The sequence below is a fragment of the Sphaerodactylus townsendi genome, linkage group LG07, assembly GCF_021028975.2.
Source record: "Sphaerodactylus townsendi isolate TG3544 linkage group LG07, MPM_Stown_v2.3, whole genome shotgun sequence".
Taxonomy (NCBI): Eukaryota; Metazoa; Chordata; class Lepidosauria; order Squamata; family Sphaerodactylidae; genus Sphaerodactylus; species Sphaerodactylus townsendi.
The window spans coordinates 67,731,972-67,751,726 of record NC_059431.1 but is presented as its reverse complement, the minus strand read 5'-3'; the positions used below and the strand labels follow the sequence as shown (position 1 = coordinate 67,751,726).

Genomic DNA, 19,755 nt, shown 5'->3' with positions numbered 1-19,755 from the left:
ATGGCTGTTCTAACGAACAGCACATCAACAACATAAAACTTAAACCCCTTAAAACCTATGCAGCATTAAATTAAAACAACACAAGTTTTGAAACAAAAGTTGTTTAAAACAGGCGGCCGAGCTAAGGCCAGAAGGAGGGAGGGAATAGGCAGGGCCCGTGATGGCATCAGTAGACCAGGCCCAACCAGAATAAAAAGATGGAAACAGGCAGCCTCAGATTCGGTGGGGGGCAGTAGGGCCACGGCCGGCCCCTCCAAAAGCCCGGTGGAATAGCTCCGTCTTACAGGCCCTGCGGAACTCACTGGGTCCCAGAGGAGGCCCGCTGGAGCAGCTGGAGGTGCAGGTAGAGCATTCTGCACTCAGGTAGGGGCTACCAGAAGACAGTAAAGGCTCCACAATGGGCCCGAGTCGAGGCTCCAGCTGTATCATCACTTGGGGCCAGGGGTCAGCCAGCAGTTCTTGCTGCTGCTGGGAACCTTGATGGCCCTATGGCAGTGGGACATGAGGGGTGATGCAGTCCCGTAGGTATGAGGGCCCCATGCCGCGTAAGGCCTTAAAGGTCAATACCAACACCTTGAAAACGATCCGGAACTCCACTGGGAGCCAGTGCAGATGGCATAGCACAAGGGTGATATGATCTGAATAATCACCACCTGTCAGAAGCCGAGCCACTGCATTCTGGAACAGCTTCAACTTCTGGATCAGTCGCAAGGGAAGGCCTGAGTAGAGCGAGTTACAGTAATCCAACCTCGAGGTGACCGTTGTATGGACAGTGGCCAGGTGGGACCTAGGAGAGATAGGGGAGCCAGCCACCCGTGCCTATGAAGATGGAAAAACGCAAACTGGGTGACATGGGCCACCTGGCCCTCCATTAATAATGAAGAGTCCAGGCAGACCCCCAGGCTTCGAGCCAGGGATGTCGGGGCCAACGCAACCCCCTCCAAAATAGGCGGCTGAAATTCCCTCGGTCTCTCCCCCCAGCCCCCAGCTTCTTAGATGGGACCTCTAGTCTTACGTTGGATTTTAAGGGTTTTAAATCCTACTATGCCCTCAACTAACCCAGCAACTTCCGAGATCCAAGCAGTGCTGTAGAGGCTGCAGGGGGCAGAGGCAGCCCCTCCACTTCAACAGAATGAGCTGGGTGTCATCCACATGGTAGTGACAGATCTGAAATGCAGCCCGAAACTCAGCACCAGCTGAGCAAGGGGTCGCATGTGTAGATGTTAAATAAGAAAAGGGCAGGAGAGAAGCCAAGGCTCCCTGAGGGACCCTAACAATCTCAAGTGGGGCCTCTATAGGGAGAGCCTCATACCCGCACCTATATACTCTGCCTGACCTCTGCACCCTGGAGAAACAAGGCAATCCATTGAAGGACAGTGCCTCATATTCCAGAGGCAGCCAGGCAGTGGATCAAAAGGTCATGATCGACCATATCAAACGCTGCTGTGAGATCGAGCAACACCAGCAGTGCCGATCCGCCTCGGTCTAGTTGCATGCGGAGAATATCTGTGATGGCAATGAGGACAGTCTCCGTCCCATGCCCAGCACGAAAGCTGGACTGGAAGGGATCAAGTGTCGATGCGTCCTCCAGGAAGCCCTGTAGCTGCTCCAACACCACTCTCTCAATTACCTTCCCCGAAAACGGGAGCAAATTGAGAAATGGGAAGTGGTTAATGGCTAGATCACCAGGAGTCTTTTCAAGAGTGGAAGCGGACCACTTCAGCCTCTCCCCTTCTAACCTTACCCGGAAATACTCCTTTGCTCAAGGGGAGCAGTTGACTCATATTCAACAGGAATTGGGGTTGTAACTCCCTCCCACGGCAAGCTTTTATCAGCCAGGAGGGAGACACGGATCACAGAGGACAGAGTAGTAGGTCTGGGACAGCAGCTAGGGACCCTGGGTTCCAGCGCTCAGGACTTCATGAAATAGGGAAAACGGGTCCAGACTTGGACCTCAAGTATCAGCCGAAGGAGCCTCGAGTTCCCTTACTGTATCAAGTGTGGCTGGAAGGTCCCGGCGGAGGGACGCGACTTTATCTACAAAGAAGCTCTGAAATGCCTCACAGCCAATAGCCAATTGAGAATTTGTAGACCCTTCCACCAAGGAGGTGAGGGATTGAACAATCCGAAATAGTTGTGCCGGGCAAGAGCTAGCAGATGCGAGGGAGGACGAAAAATGGGCATTCTTTGCCCTCCGTATCGCCAACTTATAGGCCTTCATAAATGTCCTATAAGTTGTTCACGTCACTTCATCACGAGACTTCCTCCATGCTCGCTCTAGCTGTCTGAGTTCCCATTTCATTTGGTGCAGCTCCCCGGTATACCAAGGAGCCCACAGTGAACGGGGGCGCAGAGGGTGCTTGGGAGCAATTTCCTCGATGGCATCGGACAGCTGGAATTCCAGTCTGTCACCTGCTCATCGAGGGTTCCAGGGGGCTCAGGGTCCCGCAGAGCATTCAGGAACCCATCTAGTTCCATAAGTCTCTGTGGGCGGACATAAATAGGTCCGTCACCTAGACAGGGTTGGCGTGGCGAATCCACTGGGATTTTCAGGGCAAAATGGTCAGACCATGGCACTCTGCTAACAGAGGATACAACCATATTCACTCCTGCCCCAAAGACCAAATCCAAAGTGTGACCGGTGTTTAATAGGGAGAGTCCCAGCGCCGGTGTTTAATAGGGAGAGTCCCAGTGCCGCCATGGATGACACCAGGTCCACTGCTTCTGAACATGAGGCGGTGTCCACTTGAATGTTGAAATCTCCCAGGACAATGAGTCGAGGGAATCACAATGCCCACTCGGCCACTGCCTCTAGCAGCTGTGGCAGGCCATCCCCAGGTGTGCTAGGCGACCAGTACACCAGAAGAACGGCCAACCTCTCCCCTGACAGCCACTCCAGCCCAGCACACTCGGACCCGGAAATTTGAGGGGCAGGGACTGCCCTGAAGGCGATAGAATCCCAGATGAACATCGCTACACGTCCCCCCTGGCCCTGTGTTCGAGGCTGTAGGGATGCCACATATGGTGAAACCTGGGGGAAGGCCTCCTTCCTCACCACATGCGACTGCCTGGCCCCTCTCACACCCATGTCTCAGTGATGCAAGTTGTAGAGAGAAGATCCTTACACAAGTATCAGTGTGGTCTTATTGACAGAGTGCTGGACTAAGCTAGGTTAGACCAAAGCTCAAATCCCCACCCTTACCATAAAGTTTATTGGCTGATCCTGGGCTGTTCACCACTGATACATGTCTCATTGGCTGAGGGAGGAACTGCATGAAGGAGCCTCATGGGACAAGTGCCATGAGATGGTATATGATTAAACATCTTATCTCTTGCTGTTTTCACATGGATTGCTTGTTGCTTGCCTATTGGATTTGAACTATATAGAGAAACATATCAGTTAACAAAATGATGAGTGTCATCTAAGTACAATTCTTTCTTCATGTTTTCTTCTGTTTTCCTCAGAAGATAATTTAGATTTACACTTTATTCAATCATTCAGTAAATTAAGCCCCTTCCAAATATTCTTACTAGGCAGAAACGAAACAAAAACATTGGGATTATAGCACTTCTGCCTCAGATCTATATACATTTACTGCAATACATGTACCAAGGCTGGATTCTACAAGGGGTATGTATGTATGTATGTGCATGGTTTTTATTCACATGGTTGTTCATTTATTTATTTAAACCACATTTAAGAACATAAGAAAGAGCCTGCTGGATCAGACCAGAGTCCATCTAGTCCAGCACTCTGCTACTCGCAGTGGCCCACCAGATGCCTTTGAGAGCTCACATGCAGGATGTGAAAGCAATGGCCTTCTTCTGGTTCTGCTCCCAAGCACCTGGTCTGCTAAGCACCTGGTCTGCTGGCATTTGCAATCTCAGATCAAGGAGGATCAAGATTGGTAGCCATAGATCGATTTCTCCTCCATAAATCTGTCCAAGCCCCCTTTTAAAACTATCCAGGTTAGTGGCCATCACCACCTCCTGTGGCAGCATATTCTAAACACCAATTGTACGTTGCATGAAAAAAATGTTTCCTTTTATTAGTCCTAATTCTTTTCCCCCAGCATTTTCAATGTATGCCCCCTGGTTCTAGTGTAACTCTTCTCGTGGAGAAAGAGGGAAAAAAATTTCTGCTTTGAGCATTTTCTACCCTTCTATGTGCCTAATTTTATAGACTTCAATCATATCCCCCCTCAGACGTCTCCTCTTCAAACTAAAGAGTCCCAAACGCTGCAGCCTCTCCTCATTGGGAAGGTGCTCCAGTCCCTCAATCATCCTCGTTGCCCTTTTCTGCACCTTTTCTATCTCTTTGATACCCTTTTTGAGATATGGCGACCAAAATTGAACACAGTACTCCAAGTGCAGTTGCACCACTGCTTTATGTAAGGGCATGACAATCTTTGCAATGTTATTCTCAATTCCTTTCCTAATTATCCCCAGCATAGAGTTTGCCTTTTGCACAGCTGCCGTGTATTGAGTTGACATTCCCATGGAACTATCAACTAAGACGCCCAAATCCCTTTCCTGGTCTGTGACTGATAGCATTGACCCCTGTAGCGTGTATGTGAAGTTTGGATTTTTTGCCCCTATGTGCAAAAAATCTTTACATTTTGCTACTTTGAACTGCATTTGCCATTTCTTAGCCCTCACCTAATTTATAACGGTCTGCTTGGAGCTCTTCGCAATCCTTTGTGGTTCTCACCACCCTACATAATTTGGTATCATCCGCAAACTTGGCCACCATGCTACCCACCCCTATTTCCAGGTAATTTATGAATAGGTTAAAGAGCACTGGTCCCAAAACAGATCCTTGGGGGACACCACCCCCTACATCTCTCCATTGTGAGAACTTCCCATTTAAACCCACTCTTTGCTTCCTGTTTCTCAACCAGTTTTAAATCCATAGGAGGACTTCCCCTCTTATTCCTTGATTGCTGTGTTTTCTCAATAGTCTCTGGTGAGGAACTTTGGCCCCTTCCGCACATGCAGAATAATGGACTTTCAATCCACTTTCAGTGCACTTTGCAGCTGGATTTTACTGTGCAGAATAGCAAAATCCACTTTCAAACAGTTGTGAAACTGGATTGGATGTGAATTATTCTGCATGTGTGGAAGGGGCCTTTGTCAAAAGCCTTTTGGAAATCCAAGTAGACAATGTCTACTTGTTCCCCCTTATCCACATGCCTGTTTACATTCTCAAAGAACTCTAGTAAGTTTGTAAGGCAGGACTTGCCTCTGCAAAAGCCATGCTGACTCTTTGTCAGCAGGTCTTGCTTTTTTACATGTTTTATAATGTAGATGTATGTTACATTATGTTATGTCATGTTACATTTACATTATGTATAATGTATATTTATAATGTATATTTATGTTGCTGTTCCACCTGATCAGGGTCCCCAAAGTAGCATATGTTCCAGTGAACATGCAAGTCAGAGATGGAAATTGTTGCTCTCTACTACACAGAATGTATTCATTCCACTCTGTTAAAACATCTGAAAAGAGCTCTGTACTTTGTAACATATAACACCCACATGAAATCAATAGATATTTAAAAGATTTCTTGTCTGAAGTGGTCTTAAACATATCTCCCCAAAGGGCATAAATAGTGCACATTCTTAGTCGGTTTAACCTTCCTTCCTATATATTTTATGTGATAGTTCTACAGGATGAAGCCTAATTTTTCCTTCATATTCTAGAATGTCTTTCTGCAGACAGAGGAGGGACAGTTACTTGCATGAGGTACTATACTGGCATTTTGGACAGGGTCAGTACGAACAATAGCTTTAACACGTTTTCCAGAGAAAAATGTTTTGCCCCTCAGGGTTTGTTAAAGATGATTTAGATCTGAACTTTGGCTACTTCCATGGATGTAGGTAAGGGGGTGGGTTTCTCGGGTTTGAACCCCCACATTCATGTCTGAAGCTCCTCCCCTCCATTTGTGGGTTTTTAAAGCATTTTAGTACTTTTTTGGTTTTTGGCCTGCAGGGGGCGCATTGTTTGGGCTACCAGCACCAAACTTTCAGAAATTGTTTGGGGGACTCTCCTGATGATACTACCCAGTTTTGGTGAGGTTTGGTTCAGGGGGTCCAACCTTATGGACTCCCAAAGGGGGTGCCCCCATCCTCCATTGTTTCCAATGGGAGCTAGTAGAAGATGGGGGCTACACCTTTGAGGGTCCATAACGTTGGACCCCCTGAACCAAACCTCACCAAGACCAGGTAGTATCATCAGGAGAGTCTCTTATTGATACCACCCAGGTTTTGTAAAGTTTGGTCCAGGGGGTCCAAAGCTATGGACTCCCAAAGTGAGTGCCCCATCCTCCATTGTTTTCAATGAGAGCTAATAGAAGATGAAGGCTACATTTTTGAGGGTTCATAACTTTGGACATCCTGAACCAAACTTCACCAAACCTGGAATGTACTATCAGGAGAGTCTCTCCTAATGATACGACCCAGGTTTTGTGAAAGTTTGTTCAGGGAGTCCAAAGCCATGGACTCCTAAAGGGGTGTCTCCCATCCCCCCATTGTTTCCAATGGGAGCTAATAGGAGATGGGGGCTTGGCACCCTTTGGAGGGTCCATATAACTTTGGACCCCTTGAAATCCAAACTTTCACTAAATCCTGGGTGTGTGGTAATTGCCATTAGGAGAGACTCCTAAAAAGATAATACCTCCTGGAAAGTTTGGTGCTTCTAAGCTTAACAATTGCACCCCTGACAGCAGGCACTCCACTTCACCTTCAGGATTCCTTCCTTTCTTTTAAATCCACCCCTTCGGGCATGGATTGATTTAAAGGGAGAATCTGAGGTCCTCAGTTTCAGTGAAGAAGAAGAAGAGTTTGATTTATATCCCCCCCCTTTCTCTCCTGTAGTGGAGACCTCAAAGGGGCTTTACAATCTCCTTTGCCCTTCCTCCCTCGCCACAACAAACAATTCCTGTGAGGTGGGTGGGGCTGAGAGAGTCTTCTAAAAGCTGTGACTCAGCCCAAGGCCACCCAGCTGGCGAAAGGTAGTGGGAGTGCACAGGCTAACCTGAATTCCCAGATAAGCCTCCATTACAGCCTCAAGTGGCAGAGCAGGGAATCAAACCTTGGTTCCCTTTCTAGGGATTAGGAAATTGCACCTGCTCTTAACCACTACGCCACATTGAAAGTGAGACTATTTCAGGGTGGGGGATAATCCACCCCAAAACAGCATCACTTTCAATTTTGTTTAACTGGGGACCCCGGATTCTCCCTTTAAGGTGGATTTAAAAGGAGAATTTGGGCTCTCTAGTTTAAACACCATTGAAAGTGATGCTGTTCGGGGGTGGATTCCAGCATCACAGCGGCTGCCCGTGGGGGGGGGGGACTCAGATTTTGCACCATGCTCCATTTTCCCTCTATGCCTCTGCCCAGAGGGGAGGGGCAGGGTAGGCCAGGGCAGGGGAGACTGCCATCCCCGACCTCAAAGAGCTGCTTTTATAAGCGCTAGGCCAGGGGCGGGGCTTGGGGAGGTGTGGCCATGCCCTAGGGGTGGGTGGGCTGTGGCCCCACCCTGAACCCCCCATAAAAAATCTATACCTACGTCCCTGGCTACTTCATTAGAAGAAGGTGACTTTTTTAACAGTACAGCAAGAATTATCATCAGTGAGATGCTCTGGACACATTGTTTCTTCTGATAGGCCCACCTTCAATGATTTGAAGGAGTAGCTCATAACATTTGAGTGCAGATGTGCGGACTTCGCTTTGCCCAGTAATGACAAGATAACTCTTATTTGTTGGAATAGAAATGGCCGCAGCCCGGTTTATTAATAACAATAACTGTAGGAAGCTGGGTGAGCATAAACAGTACACATCCTGGCCACCAGCAGCGTACCACTGAACTTGGTCATGGTCAGCCCCACGGCTGACCCCTAGCCCTTCAGGCAGCGAACCGCTGAACCCAGCACCATCCCCAATGGAGATCGGGACAGGAGGTTACTAGGTGCCACTTGGGCGCATACCCATTTTGTGACACCTGCTGGGGATGGCGAGCTCGAAACAGGACCTCCAGGCCTGCACCGACAAGCCCTCCACAACACCCAGACCTCTTATTGAGGCCCCCATTGCAGGAAGGTCTTGCATGCAAGCCTGCCTACCCGATAAGGATGTGCCCCTATGCCCCCAAAAACCACCCAGACTGTGACAAAAATCATAATATTAAATAACATACATAACACTGCCACATCACTTAGGGAGGGAGGGTGGGTCTGCTTGCTCACAGTCCTCGTGAAGAGGCCAAGCCCAGCCGGGCACCAGCTTATATAGCCTGCCCGGCTCCCTTGTCACATGACGGTTCCAACCATCACATGACCACCCTCCGAGGCATAAGGGGAAGGAGAGCAGCCGCTCGATCCTCCCCTGCTGCAACTGCGCCGCGGGTAAGTCCTGCTTCACTTTTTGTAGTTCCCTACCTTCCCTGTGATTCTTTAGCTACATATGAAAGCCAATTTTGGGGGGGTTTTATACCTGTTACCAAATGGTTCTCAATTTTGAGTGCATACTAAGCCAATCTTGCTTCTTCAGTTAAAATTGAGTTAAAATTCCTTGCAATTCCAGAACACAACTCAAGTTTTACCATATGAAATGAAAGAGAGATTATCAGGATTTTATAATATATTTAATCCTCATGATTCTCCCAACCTGCAGATTTTAAAAATGCACAAAGAACTGAGAGGGATGAAAGGGGAACATGCAGGAGAAAGAACAAAACAATTGAGGAAGGTGAAGGAGGGTTCTATCTGCTCTGCAAGGCCTTTTAATTCTCCCATTTGTATTTTATTGCTTGTGGAGTGATATGGAACCGGGGCAGCCTTCACATGCTGAATCTGCAGAACAGAAAAAGTTGGCTTTGTCTACCATGTTGCATACCAGTGGCTGCCTCTTCAAGCATTGAATAGAATGGGATATATTGATCAAAGACACCTACAGTTCTAGAATAACTAGAGTAGTTCTGTAGGGGTTTCATGTTTTCTAATAGTTTTAGAAGGGATCATGTTTGAGATGTCTTCTGTGTGAAGTTATTTATATTAATCTTTTTAACACATAGAATTGTATCAAATCTGGTCCTCCTTCCTGAATCCTTTCAGTTATGGCTGATTTTAACTCTTTATTTTACAGGTTGTTTAAAAAACCTGAAAGAACTCAATGTCAGTTTTAACCATTTGAAGACAGTTCCTCCTGAATTGGGAAATTGTGAAAATCTGGAAAAAGTTGATTTGTCTGGAAACCTTGAGCTAATAGAGCTGCCATTCGAAGTAAGAATTTAACTTTAACTTCCAATATACTAATGAATGTGAACTTTTAAAAAACTAAGCAAAGATGACTGTATGATTTAAAGATGTACACAGTTGATAGACATTCACAGAAACCAATTTCCACCAATCCAACCTATTTCACAAAGATATTTTAACGATAAATAATAAGAATTCATGAAAACCCTCATTGTTGGTAAAACACAATAGAGCATATAACTGTCTAATTGCTGATGTCCATTTGTATTTGTGTATGTAAAAGAGCACAATTATGTTGAGGTACTCTATACAATGCTAATAGTATAAATGGCTTACAGCCATTTAAAAACAAAATTATATGGACAGATTTATCTGTGCAATTCTCTGCTACTTGGGAATGGCCCTTTAAAAGCATGTGGCTAGTTTCCAAGGCTGCCATTAGTAGCAAAAACTGTTTGGCAGAGATTCAGTTACATATTCTGCTCTAGGCTGCTGCAAATACTCTTCTAAAGAACAGTGAAGCACATTCAACCCTGTAATAGGATTAAAGTTAGATGTTCATACTCAATTGAGTTGGAGCCATATCTGTTCAATTACATGGAGAGAATAGAGTATTCAGAAGTAGAACAGAGGAACTTGGCAGGCAGAAGATCCGATGTTCTAAAGCACATCCATTCAAAAGGATTGGTAGCCATGCTGAGAAAGAACTCTTTCTGGGACCTCAGGGAGTCCATCAGGTCAACTGTATGAGGCTGGTGAATCAGTGGTATAACTGTACAATGTAGACATACACTTCAGTGCATTCAAAGTATGGAAACTGTCACTGATTTAAAACTTGTATTCTTTATTCCATACTCTCAATATATCTTGTGGGATAATTGGTGTATTATAATTTTGTGGATATGAAAATATTTCTGTTTAGCATCTTGGCATTTTGTGTCAAACGGTACACAAGCATTCAATTTAATGCTAACATTTTTTTTCAATTGCCAAGCATTAGGCTTTGAACAAATAAAACTTTAAATAATATGTTTGCAGTCACTGCAGCAGCCATTGAAGCAATACCAGATTAACCCAGCAAATGTTTAGAATAAAACAACAGAATTGCCATTTAGCTTACTACTTCCTTAGGGAAGGCAGCACTGATTTTACCATGATGCTGAACCAGTAGTCTGTCTAAAATACAACATCATGGTAGGCAGGTCTTTGAACCAGGTTTAGGAGGCAGTATATCAAACATATTCATTTTGACCCTATAATATATGAGGACATAGGCTACAATTTTTATAATATTCAACTTAGAATACAGTTCTAAGCACTCTTCTATCAGTGGATCTCATTTCTTTGTGATCAGACTTTCAGTATAATCTATGCTCCCTGATATCTACTTGTCTGTGACATGTCCCTTCTGAATATTGCTAATGAAATAGACAAAATGAAAAAAATAATTAAAAAAAAGAATATGCATTCTGATGAGTATGGTTCATTCACATATAATTTGTAATTTATGAAAAATGTCTTTAGAGCTCTTCAAGATATTTTGGTGCATGATAAATCAGAAATAGTTTGGAACTTGTAGGGAGATTGCATTTCCTCAAAATAAGTATTTATGTTATGGAGAAATTGCATTTGATCAATAGAAAAATAAATACTGCAATATTTTGTCATAGAGAAAACGATACTTTTCAATGAGCTGAAATATCCGTAAGAGTACTTGATGCCATTCCTATGTGCTTGTCGAAATGCCATAAGAATCTATTTGCTAGTACCTGCAACAAACAACTCCTTATATGCCACACTATTTTGTGTGCTATCCCCTGTGCCACTATTGAACTATTGAAACATACACAAAAACAAAATTAAAACAGTAGATGCAATGCAACCATACTTAGGCAATATAGACCTAATGTATTTCAGAAGGAATTTTTTCTATATGCTTAACATATCTGTTGGATTTGTGAGTGCAGAGAAACAAAACTAACGCATTATGGGAGGGAGGGCCAGATTTGGCAGCAGCAATCTCTGAAATTATATGTTGCTACCTTGTTTTCATTTATCAAGTTTCCTTTACAGAAATTTTTAATCTCATCTCTGTTTAAGACTCCTGTTCTTCCCTGTTCAGACCTGTGTAAAGATTGTGCCAAAGATTGCTCAGCCTCACTGTCTGCCAAAACTCTGTCAATCTAAGGAAAAGAGCAGCTGGGTTGGAGGAGGAGTGAGGTTGAGGTTGGCATAACATGTAAATCCCAATATTAACAGAAGGGTGTGAAAAGGAAAAGGGCAGTGGGTGAGGTGTCAGATGTCAGATGTCAGTGGAGATACACAAAACCATTTACCTCCTTGAGCTCTTAGAAATATTTGGAAGAGGCTAAATAAAAAGATGGTGGGCAAGTAGCTAAGGAAGAAAACCTAGTCTTAACATGAAACATATCCATCAAAAGTTCTCTGTTAAACACTTAACAATACTATATTTTCTAGCTGTGAATTTTGGCAATATTGACAAGCATCTCGATGTAGCCAAATGTTTGTCTTATGGCGGATACATCTGCTACTTTGAAAATGGTGATCCACACTTTACCTTCCACATGAATTTTGAATGCAAAGGCCATTTATGCATGTGTGTCCTTTCCTTTGAGTGTACAATCCTTTCAGGTTTGATTCTCAGTTATACACACCTTTTTCCTGCTATGGCATTCACCCCATTCTCAGATCAGATAATCTCAGATCAGGTAATCCCCATGGTTTCCTAAAGCTTTAAAGTTCAACCTTTTTTCTCCCTTTGCAGGAAAAGTGAGGGAGATTCCATTGTATTAGCATTTTATCAGGTTTTATCTCTCTTCCCCTCCTTCCATCGCTCACACCATGGTATTCCTTGACACGAGTTGACAGCGTAGGCGCAACTGAGCATATACAGAGTGCGGCAATAACCACTGGAGCCAGGGAGTTCACGCAAAGAAAGAATGTATTGGCATTGATACAATATATACAGTTTAAACGGACAGAGTCTTCGGCTTAGGTCCTGTCCCCAGCAAGGAACATGCTTAACTGAGTTAGCTTACTTATATACACTATGATACATTAATTAGCCTATGGCTAGTACAGTCAAAGGTCACATGACTCATATATATAGCTGATGCAATCATGCTTAGTCATTCCCTTTGGCTGACTGCTAACAGGTGACTGTAGTTAGTCCTTCAGCAGTCCATTAAGGCAATCAAGGGTTTTGCCATGCAGCTGTTATACTTTCAGCTCCTGACACCCCTTCCCAGATGCTTGGCAAACCTACATCACATTTTTGTTTATCACATTAACAATTACATTTACACATATATCAATTCAGTGTATGCCTTACATTCCATAACATGGCTGACTTATTTCAGAGATGCATCAGTTATACCCAACAACTCTGCGCCTCTTTCATGTTTTATAGAGGTTAATGGCTTGGTCAGGATGTCTGCCTTATTGTCCTGTGAAGGTAGGAAGCTTGCCTCTATGAGTCCTGTTTGAATCATCTGTCTGATGTTTTGTTAGCGTACTCCTATATACTTTGTTCTGGTCTTAACAGATTCGCCTTTAAGAGACTGTATACAACTTTGAGAGTCATTGAATAATATGCTTGGTTTTGGTACCTTGAGACCTAAGTCTTTAGCTAATTCAGACACCCATTGCATGTCTAAAGCACAACTATTCACAGCGCTGTATTCGGCCTCACAGCTGCTTTGTGCTACTAGTTTTTGCTTAAATGATGCCCATAAAATGGGTACACCTGCGTAGGTTATCACATACCCGGTACAAGACATATTGTTCTCTTCATTCGCAAAACTGCTATCTGCATATCCAGCAATGTTGGTAGTTTGGTCTGGACACAGCAGTAAACCTTTAGACATGGTTGCATTAAGGTATTTCAGTACCCTTTTTACCCCAGTCCAGTCTGTTTGAGTTGGTTGTTGGCATCGTCTACTGAGTATGTTGACAGCATGTGAAATATCTGGTCTGCTACTGGAAGCAATATACTGCAAAGACCCGATTACACTTCTGTAGAGACCGGAGTCATCACATTCTTGTGTCCTGTCTAGTTCTTGGAAACCTACTACCATGGGTGTTTGCTTGCTGAGTGAGTTAACCATTTGTGTTCTCTCCAAGAGCTCTTTTATTTTACCCTCTTGGTGCAGTAATAAACCCTCAGCAGTTTGTACAAATTCCATACTTAGGTAGGATTTTATTTCACCTAGATCACGCACTTTAATGTGTTTACTTAAAGTCTGAAACACTTTGTTCAGTTCCTTTTCGGTTTCTGTTAGGATTATGATGTCATCGACCCACACTACTAGGAACGTTTCAGCACCTGGTTTCCCTGTTTTATAGACACAGGAATCAGTGGCACAACTTTGAAAACCCTTTCACCAACAGGTCATCTAAATGGTTTCTCCACATATGTGCTGATTGTTTTAAACCATAAAGAGCACGTTTCAGTAACCAAACCTTATTTGTTTTACACCTGTAACCAGGTGGTGGTCTCATATATATCTCCTCATCCACCTTTGCATTCAGGTAGGCGGTACACACATCTAGTTGCTTGGAGACATACCCCCTTTGTTCAGCAATAGCCAAACACAACCTGATGGATTCATACCTAGCTGTAGCAGCATAGGTTTCAGTAAAGTCCTCAGGAAAATTTTGTTTGAAACCTCTAGCTACTAATCTGGCTTTAAAAAAGCGTTTCACCATTCGCTAAAAGCTTTCTTTTATAGACCCATCTGGAGTCCAACAGAGTTCTTCCTTTTGGCATATCAACCTCAGTGAAAACATCTAGGTCGATTAAAGATTTGAACTCTGAGTTCATAGCCTCAAACCATCGCTTTTGCTCAACTTCATCCCTGTGCAAAACCTCTTGATAATTGTTTGGTTCTAGACCATTCATCAGTATTTGTTTGTAAAACATTCACAGCTCCATTCTCTGTTTTCATTTTGTGTTGTGTGTCATACCCAAACCTCTGGGGTGGTTTCCCTTTAGTCACACGTGCAGACCTTTTGGGAATTGGTTCTTTCTCCTTATCACTTTCTGAGTCTGATTCAGCTTTAAAAGGAACACTAGACTTGTGTCTTTCACACTCTACCTCAGAAGAACTTTCACTTTCAGTTCTTTGTCTCCTTCTCTCAATATGTTTATCAGCATATGGCAGAATGACAGATGGACTTTCTTGCTTAGAAAGCAGGGAGTCTAAATTGCTATGCAGACGGGACCAACCAGAATGCTTCTCAAACTCAGCACTTCTGGAAAATAGTACCTGACCATTTGGTAATAGGAACCTGAAAGCCTTCATACCCACTTGGACACCCACAAACTGAAGCCTTTGTGAGTGCACCTTTCGTTTTCTTTTCTGTGGAGGCACCAGAACATTGGCATATGAACCAAAAGTATGAAGGTGGTCTAACTTAGGTGCCTTACCATACAGCTTCCTATATAATGGATGTCACTGAGTGCTTCGCTGAATAATCTGTTCATGACATAATGCCACAGTAAGCCCATGCCTCCGCCCAGAGACTATCCTTTGCATTTAGGTGTCCAGCATGGCACAGCGCACCATTTGTTTCAGTACACCAATCTTTCTCTCTGCTAAACCATTTTCAGAATGCACATAGGCATTAGACACTAGTCTATCTATTCCTCGCTTGTTTTAGCCACTCAGTAAATTGGTTGCTTAGGAATTCTCCGGCACCATCAATCTGGATTGTTTTCACATCACATCCAAATTGTTTACAGATCCTTGTATGCCATAATTTAAATACATGGAAGGCTTCACTCTTCTTTTTTAAGAAATAGGAGAAAAGTGGAAAGCGTGTGGCATCGGCCCACAATTACAAACACATATTTGGCACCCCCCGGCGGAAACTTACTCATCACGATTGTGCTATATCGCGAGTGCACCAAAGTGAAAGGGTCCTTAGTTACCCTTGGGCTTTGTCTTGCCACTGGACATGCGTTTCACTTTCCCACTCAAACAATACACTTTGCACTCTAGAAAAGCAATCACATTTGGCAAATTGCACCGTACCACTGCCACATTTGTGCTGTTTGTTTGAGAGTACTTTTGGAAGCTCACATGCCCACATTTCCTGTGGAAGTTGTGCACACAATTAGCTGGAGTGCAGTGGGTCATTTACCCGCACGACTACAGTAGTTGGGAACATCACATGTCACAGGGGTGTTACTGTCCACAGTTAATTTATAAAGTCTGTTACTTAATACACCCTGTGCCACAATGTCCCCTATCCCTGGCTATGTGGAGCACCCTGTCCCAGTGTAAAAGTACATACATACCCATCCAGTGCCAACCTTCCGGACACGCTTAATAGATTATGCGCCATACTTGAGTATGTGTAACATCGCTCTGCAGGGTAATCCCCATAGCTGTAGGTAAAAAACACTTCTCCTTGGGACTGTACAACAGCTGCAGAGCAGTCAGCAAGAGTCACTTCTCCAATATCCGGTGTCCCTCTTCTTCTGCAGCGAACTTTTGCCCTTTGCTACTATATGTTCTGTAGGACCCCGGTACGTGTCCAAAAAAGCCACGTAGATTTTGGTGCTTGGGTATCGCTGCACCAGAAAGGCGGCTTCCTTTCCCCGGGTCCCTCTGCACAGCCTGTTGCTGGACGATCTAGGACGCTGTCGCCCTGCGGGCTGGCAATTCCTCGCTAGGTGGTTGGTTGCTCCACAGGTGTAACATCTCGGCGTAACAGCATCTCGCTTCTGCCGTAGAGCTTTGTCACCTCGGGTCCTTGCTGATGCTGTTGTTCACTGGAGGCTGAGGGTAGTGGCACGTGAAACTCCTTTGCCCCCTTCCATTCCAAAAAAGCCTCCCGGACACATAGTCCAAAGATTAAATTCAATCCTCTGGCACACTTTGTAAACCATCCACTAATGGGTCCCATTGTTGTGCCAAGAGAAGAGAGGCAAAAATCAAAGCTTCTTGCAGGATTATTATCAAAAGCCAAACCTCTCTATCGGACAAATCAGCAGAGTGCTCTCATTTTGTTGCGTAGATGGGAAATCACATTGCCTTCATGCAACTTGAGATTAAAGAGCTCTACGCACCAGAATCAGCTTGGAGCTCCGCTGTTGTCCCTCCTCTGGTACAACTCTTTTCAGGGCAGATCCAACACCCCAAAGCTGTTGTTCTTATCCTGCGCGAGGGAACACCAATTGGCTGTTTTCCACTGCTAGAACAATGGCTGCTCTTGGCTTTCTCATCAGCCTCCACCTCATCATCATCAGCCCATATCTGGAGCTTTTCTGTGCAGCTTTCCAGAGTCCCTTCCCGGATGAGGAAGCATTTCATTTTCTCTGCCCATGAGACATAATTGGACTCATTGAGGCCATTCAAACAGCAGCCCATGAGTAGGACCTCGTCCATGACTACTGCCACACTCTTCGGGGCCTTTCCACCCACTAGGCAATGTTACTCACCAGTGGGTTGTACGACGCCTAAGCGGCAACTGGGCCCATAACCTGACACGAAGTTGACAGCTGAAGGCAATCTGAGCATATACAAGAGTCGCGGCAATAACCACTGGAGCCAGTGGGAGTTCACGCCAAAGAAAGAGATGTAATTGGCATTGATACAATATATATACAGTTTAAACGGACAGAGCCTTCGGCTTAGGTCCTGTCCCCAGCAAGGAACATGCTTAACTGAGTTAGCTTACTTATATACACTATGATACATTAATTAGCCTATGGCTAGTACAGTCAAAGGTCACATGACTCATATATATAGCTGATGCAATCATGCTTAGTCATTCCCTTTGGCTGACTGCTAACAGGTGACTGTAGTTAGTCCTTCAGCAGTCCATTAAGGCAATCAAGGGTTTTGCCATGCAGCTGTTATACTTTCAGCTCCTGACATTCCTCTCTACTGAATACCTCATTGGCTTCCATTTTTTAATGTTCACATTTAAAGTCTATTGCTCAAATGGTAGACTGAGGCAGGAAACCAAGTGAAATCATCAAGGCATTCAATGATCTATCACTAGGCAAGACAGCTCTTTAAAAAAGCACAGGCAATCTCCCAAATGGAGGTTGCATGGCATTAACAGAGGCAGGGTTGGCAAAATGGTAGAAACAAAAATCTGTGGTGGGGGTGGGAAGAATGATGTAAATGCAAAGCCCCACTGTGAGGGAAGTTAGAGAACTGACTGCTTCTCAGCCATGGGATAAGCAGTGCATGTATAAATGGCCAAGGAGTTTAAGTTTTCAATGACAACAAGTTTAAGTCATACCAGCTACAAAATATAAATAAAGACTAAGCAAAGATGGCCATGTGATTTAAATGTATGAACAATAGAGGCTTATTAGAACCAAAGAATCCTGACAGAAGTGCTCTTCTGCTAACGGAAGGGCTGCTTTTGCTAAACGGAATGGCATTGTTTTTCTGGTTGCGTTCATAGGATCCAACTCCATATGTGCTCCTTGATGTTGGCCTTACTCTTTATCAGAATGTAATTTATTATTTTTAAGTGCCCAAGAAAGAAAGTTAGAGCATCATGGGTACAACTTCCCTATAAACACTTTTCTTCTTCAAGGCAGATAGGGAGTTACATTTCTGAGAGTTAGAATTAATCAACCATGAATTGAGTAAACTGGTGAAAAGTTGCCTTTTGCACTGCAGCTACCTGCAGCTTCTTGGAGTCAGGAGATCTATGGGAAAGGTATGAAATAATAGCAAAAAAAGGAGAATTGCAGCCCCCCCCCCCAGATGATCTGTTGGTCTGTTTTTGTAACAAGGGTTAGGGTGACCCACCAGTGTGACTTTTTGTTTGCAATGAGAATGTGAACTTGAAATGTTTTCAATTTGTTGGATCTAACCTCGCATCTTGCACCTTTTTGGTCATATGCAACACTTTGTCCATTCAGAATTATCATAAGGATACCCAGAATTCTCTAATTCCATACACTTTGGATTTTATGGCTTGTTCCAAAGTTTGTCCCAGATGTCATGGCACTGTTTTCCAAAGTTTAATCAACATAATTGTGCACTATGATTAGTAATGACCTCCTGAATCTATACTAGTATTCAGTTTAGAGTGTGGACCATAGTATCATTCTCACTATCAGAATTCTTTTTTTTTCCTCATGAGCAGACATATTGGAAATCTGACATAGTTTCCTAGCTTTATAGCCTAGGATATACAGTATTTCTTCCAGGAATCTCTTGTACTAACCAATCTCTTACAAGATGTATCAAACTACAACACAATAAAGTTGTTGGTAGTGTCAGGAGATCAGGGAAGGGACCATCACCATAACATATCCAGATCTATATTTTAAATCAGTCTGCATTCCACTAAGCCTAGAGATGTGTCAGGTCTAGGATTCATTCAGTGACAGACACTGGGATTTATCATGCTGTAGACTTTATTGGGAAGAACACTGAACCTCTGGCTTTGCAAAGACAGTTCTAACCCATCACCCTATTGCCAGTGGCTTTATTACTTCTGTTGATCACTCCCTCTCCTGCCCCCATCTACGTAAAGTAAAAGCAAGAAAAGAAGTGTTGGACAACAAAAGACCTTCCCAAAGTCGGGGAAATTAAAGAGCCATCTGGCTCCCCTCCCTTTTCAGAGAGGCCCAGAGATGCCACTGTTATCTGTGTTGCAAGCACAGTGAGAAAGGAAACATGAAAGGGGAGATTCAGCAACCCAGAGAGAGGCCCAGACATTAAGCACATACTGAAAAGATGCTTCCTGACCAAATACCCCATCCTCTGTTTTTTCCTGCCTATTTAAGACTGTACATTTGTGTGTGTGCACACACCCACACTAGGTGTGTTAATGCAATCTCTCAATACAGTGCTGGTTATATAGGTTTAGCTTTATGTTCATGTAGATCTAATTACCAAAGGGCATCAACAAATATCACTAATCATCCATTTATATATGGCAAATTGTATATGCCTACAGCTTCATATTGACTCAGAACAATTCCTTAATCTCTTGATTTTTAGATTACAGAAATCCCACACAAGAAGCCATTACTGATTCAAGAGCTTATCTTCTGAACATCAAGAATTACTATAAAGTGTAATTCCACATTATGGACTTTGCAATTGCTTTAAATAGCCCTCCATTCAGTCTTCCCCATTGACACAAATGCTGTTTTGCATCTTAGGGTAGCCAATAGCTGCCATGTCACAGAGATGTAAATAAAATCTAGCTCCCTTCTAAAGAGTCAGAAACTGCTCTTCTGTCTAGCCCATCTGAAAATACAATCTAGCCCAGCTACAGTTCAAATATTTGAGAGTAGTTACCCTTTCTTCTTCCATTAAGTGGCATAGCACATCTATGGGAAAATTGAGCCAAGCATAGAGATTTATTAAATCTGTTACATTGAGGAACACACCCCAAATCTGCCTTCTTCTTGCCAGTAGTGGCATTGATTAGTCCCTTTGAAAATGTTTTAGTACAACACTCATGTAAATCTAAAAGGTATATTAGCA

General features: G+C 43.7%; 1 protein-coding gene across 2 annotated transcripts in view; it reads left to right on the top strand.

Annotated features, from left to right (window-relative positions):
• Positions 1-19,755, top strand: part of LRRC2 (leucine rich repeat containing 2) — a 91,904-nt gene that overhangs the window by 44,790 nt on the left and 27,359 nt on the right. For both annotated transcript variants that reach the window (XM_048502712.1, XM_048502713.1), the window contains exon 5: positions 9,147-9,283. In XM_048502712.1, coding sequence (XP_048358669.1) covers positions 9,147-9,283 — 137 coding nt within the window. The remainder of the gene's footprint in view (positions 1-9,146; positions 9,284-19,755) is intronic.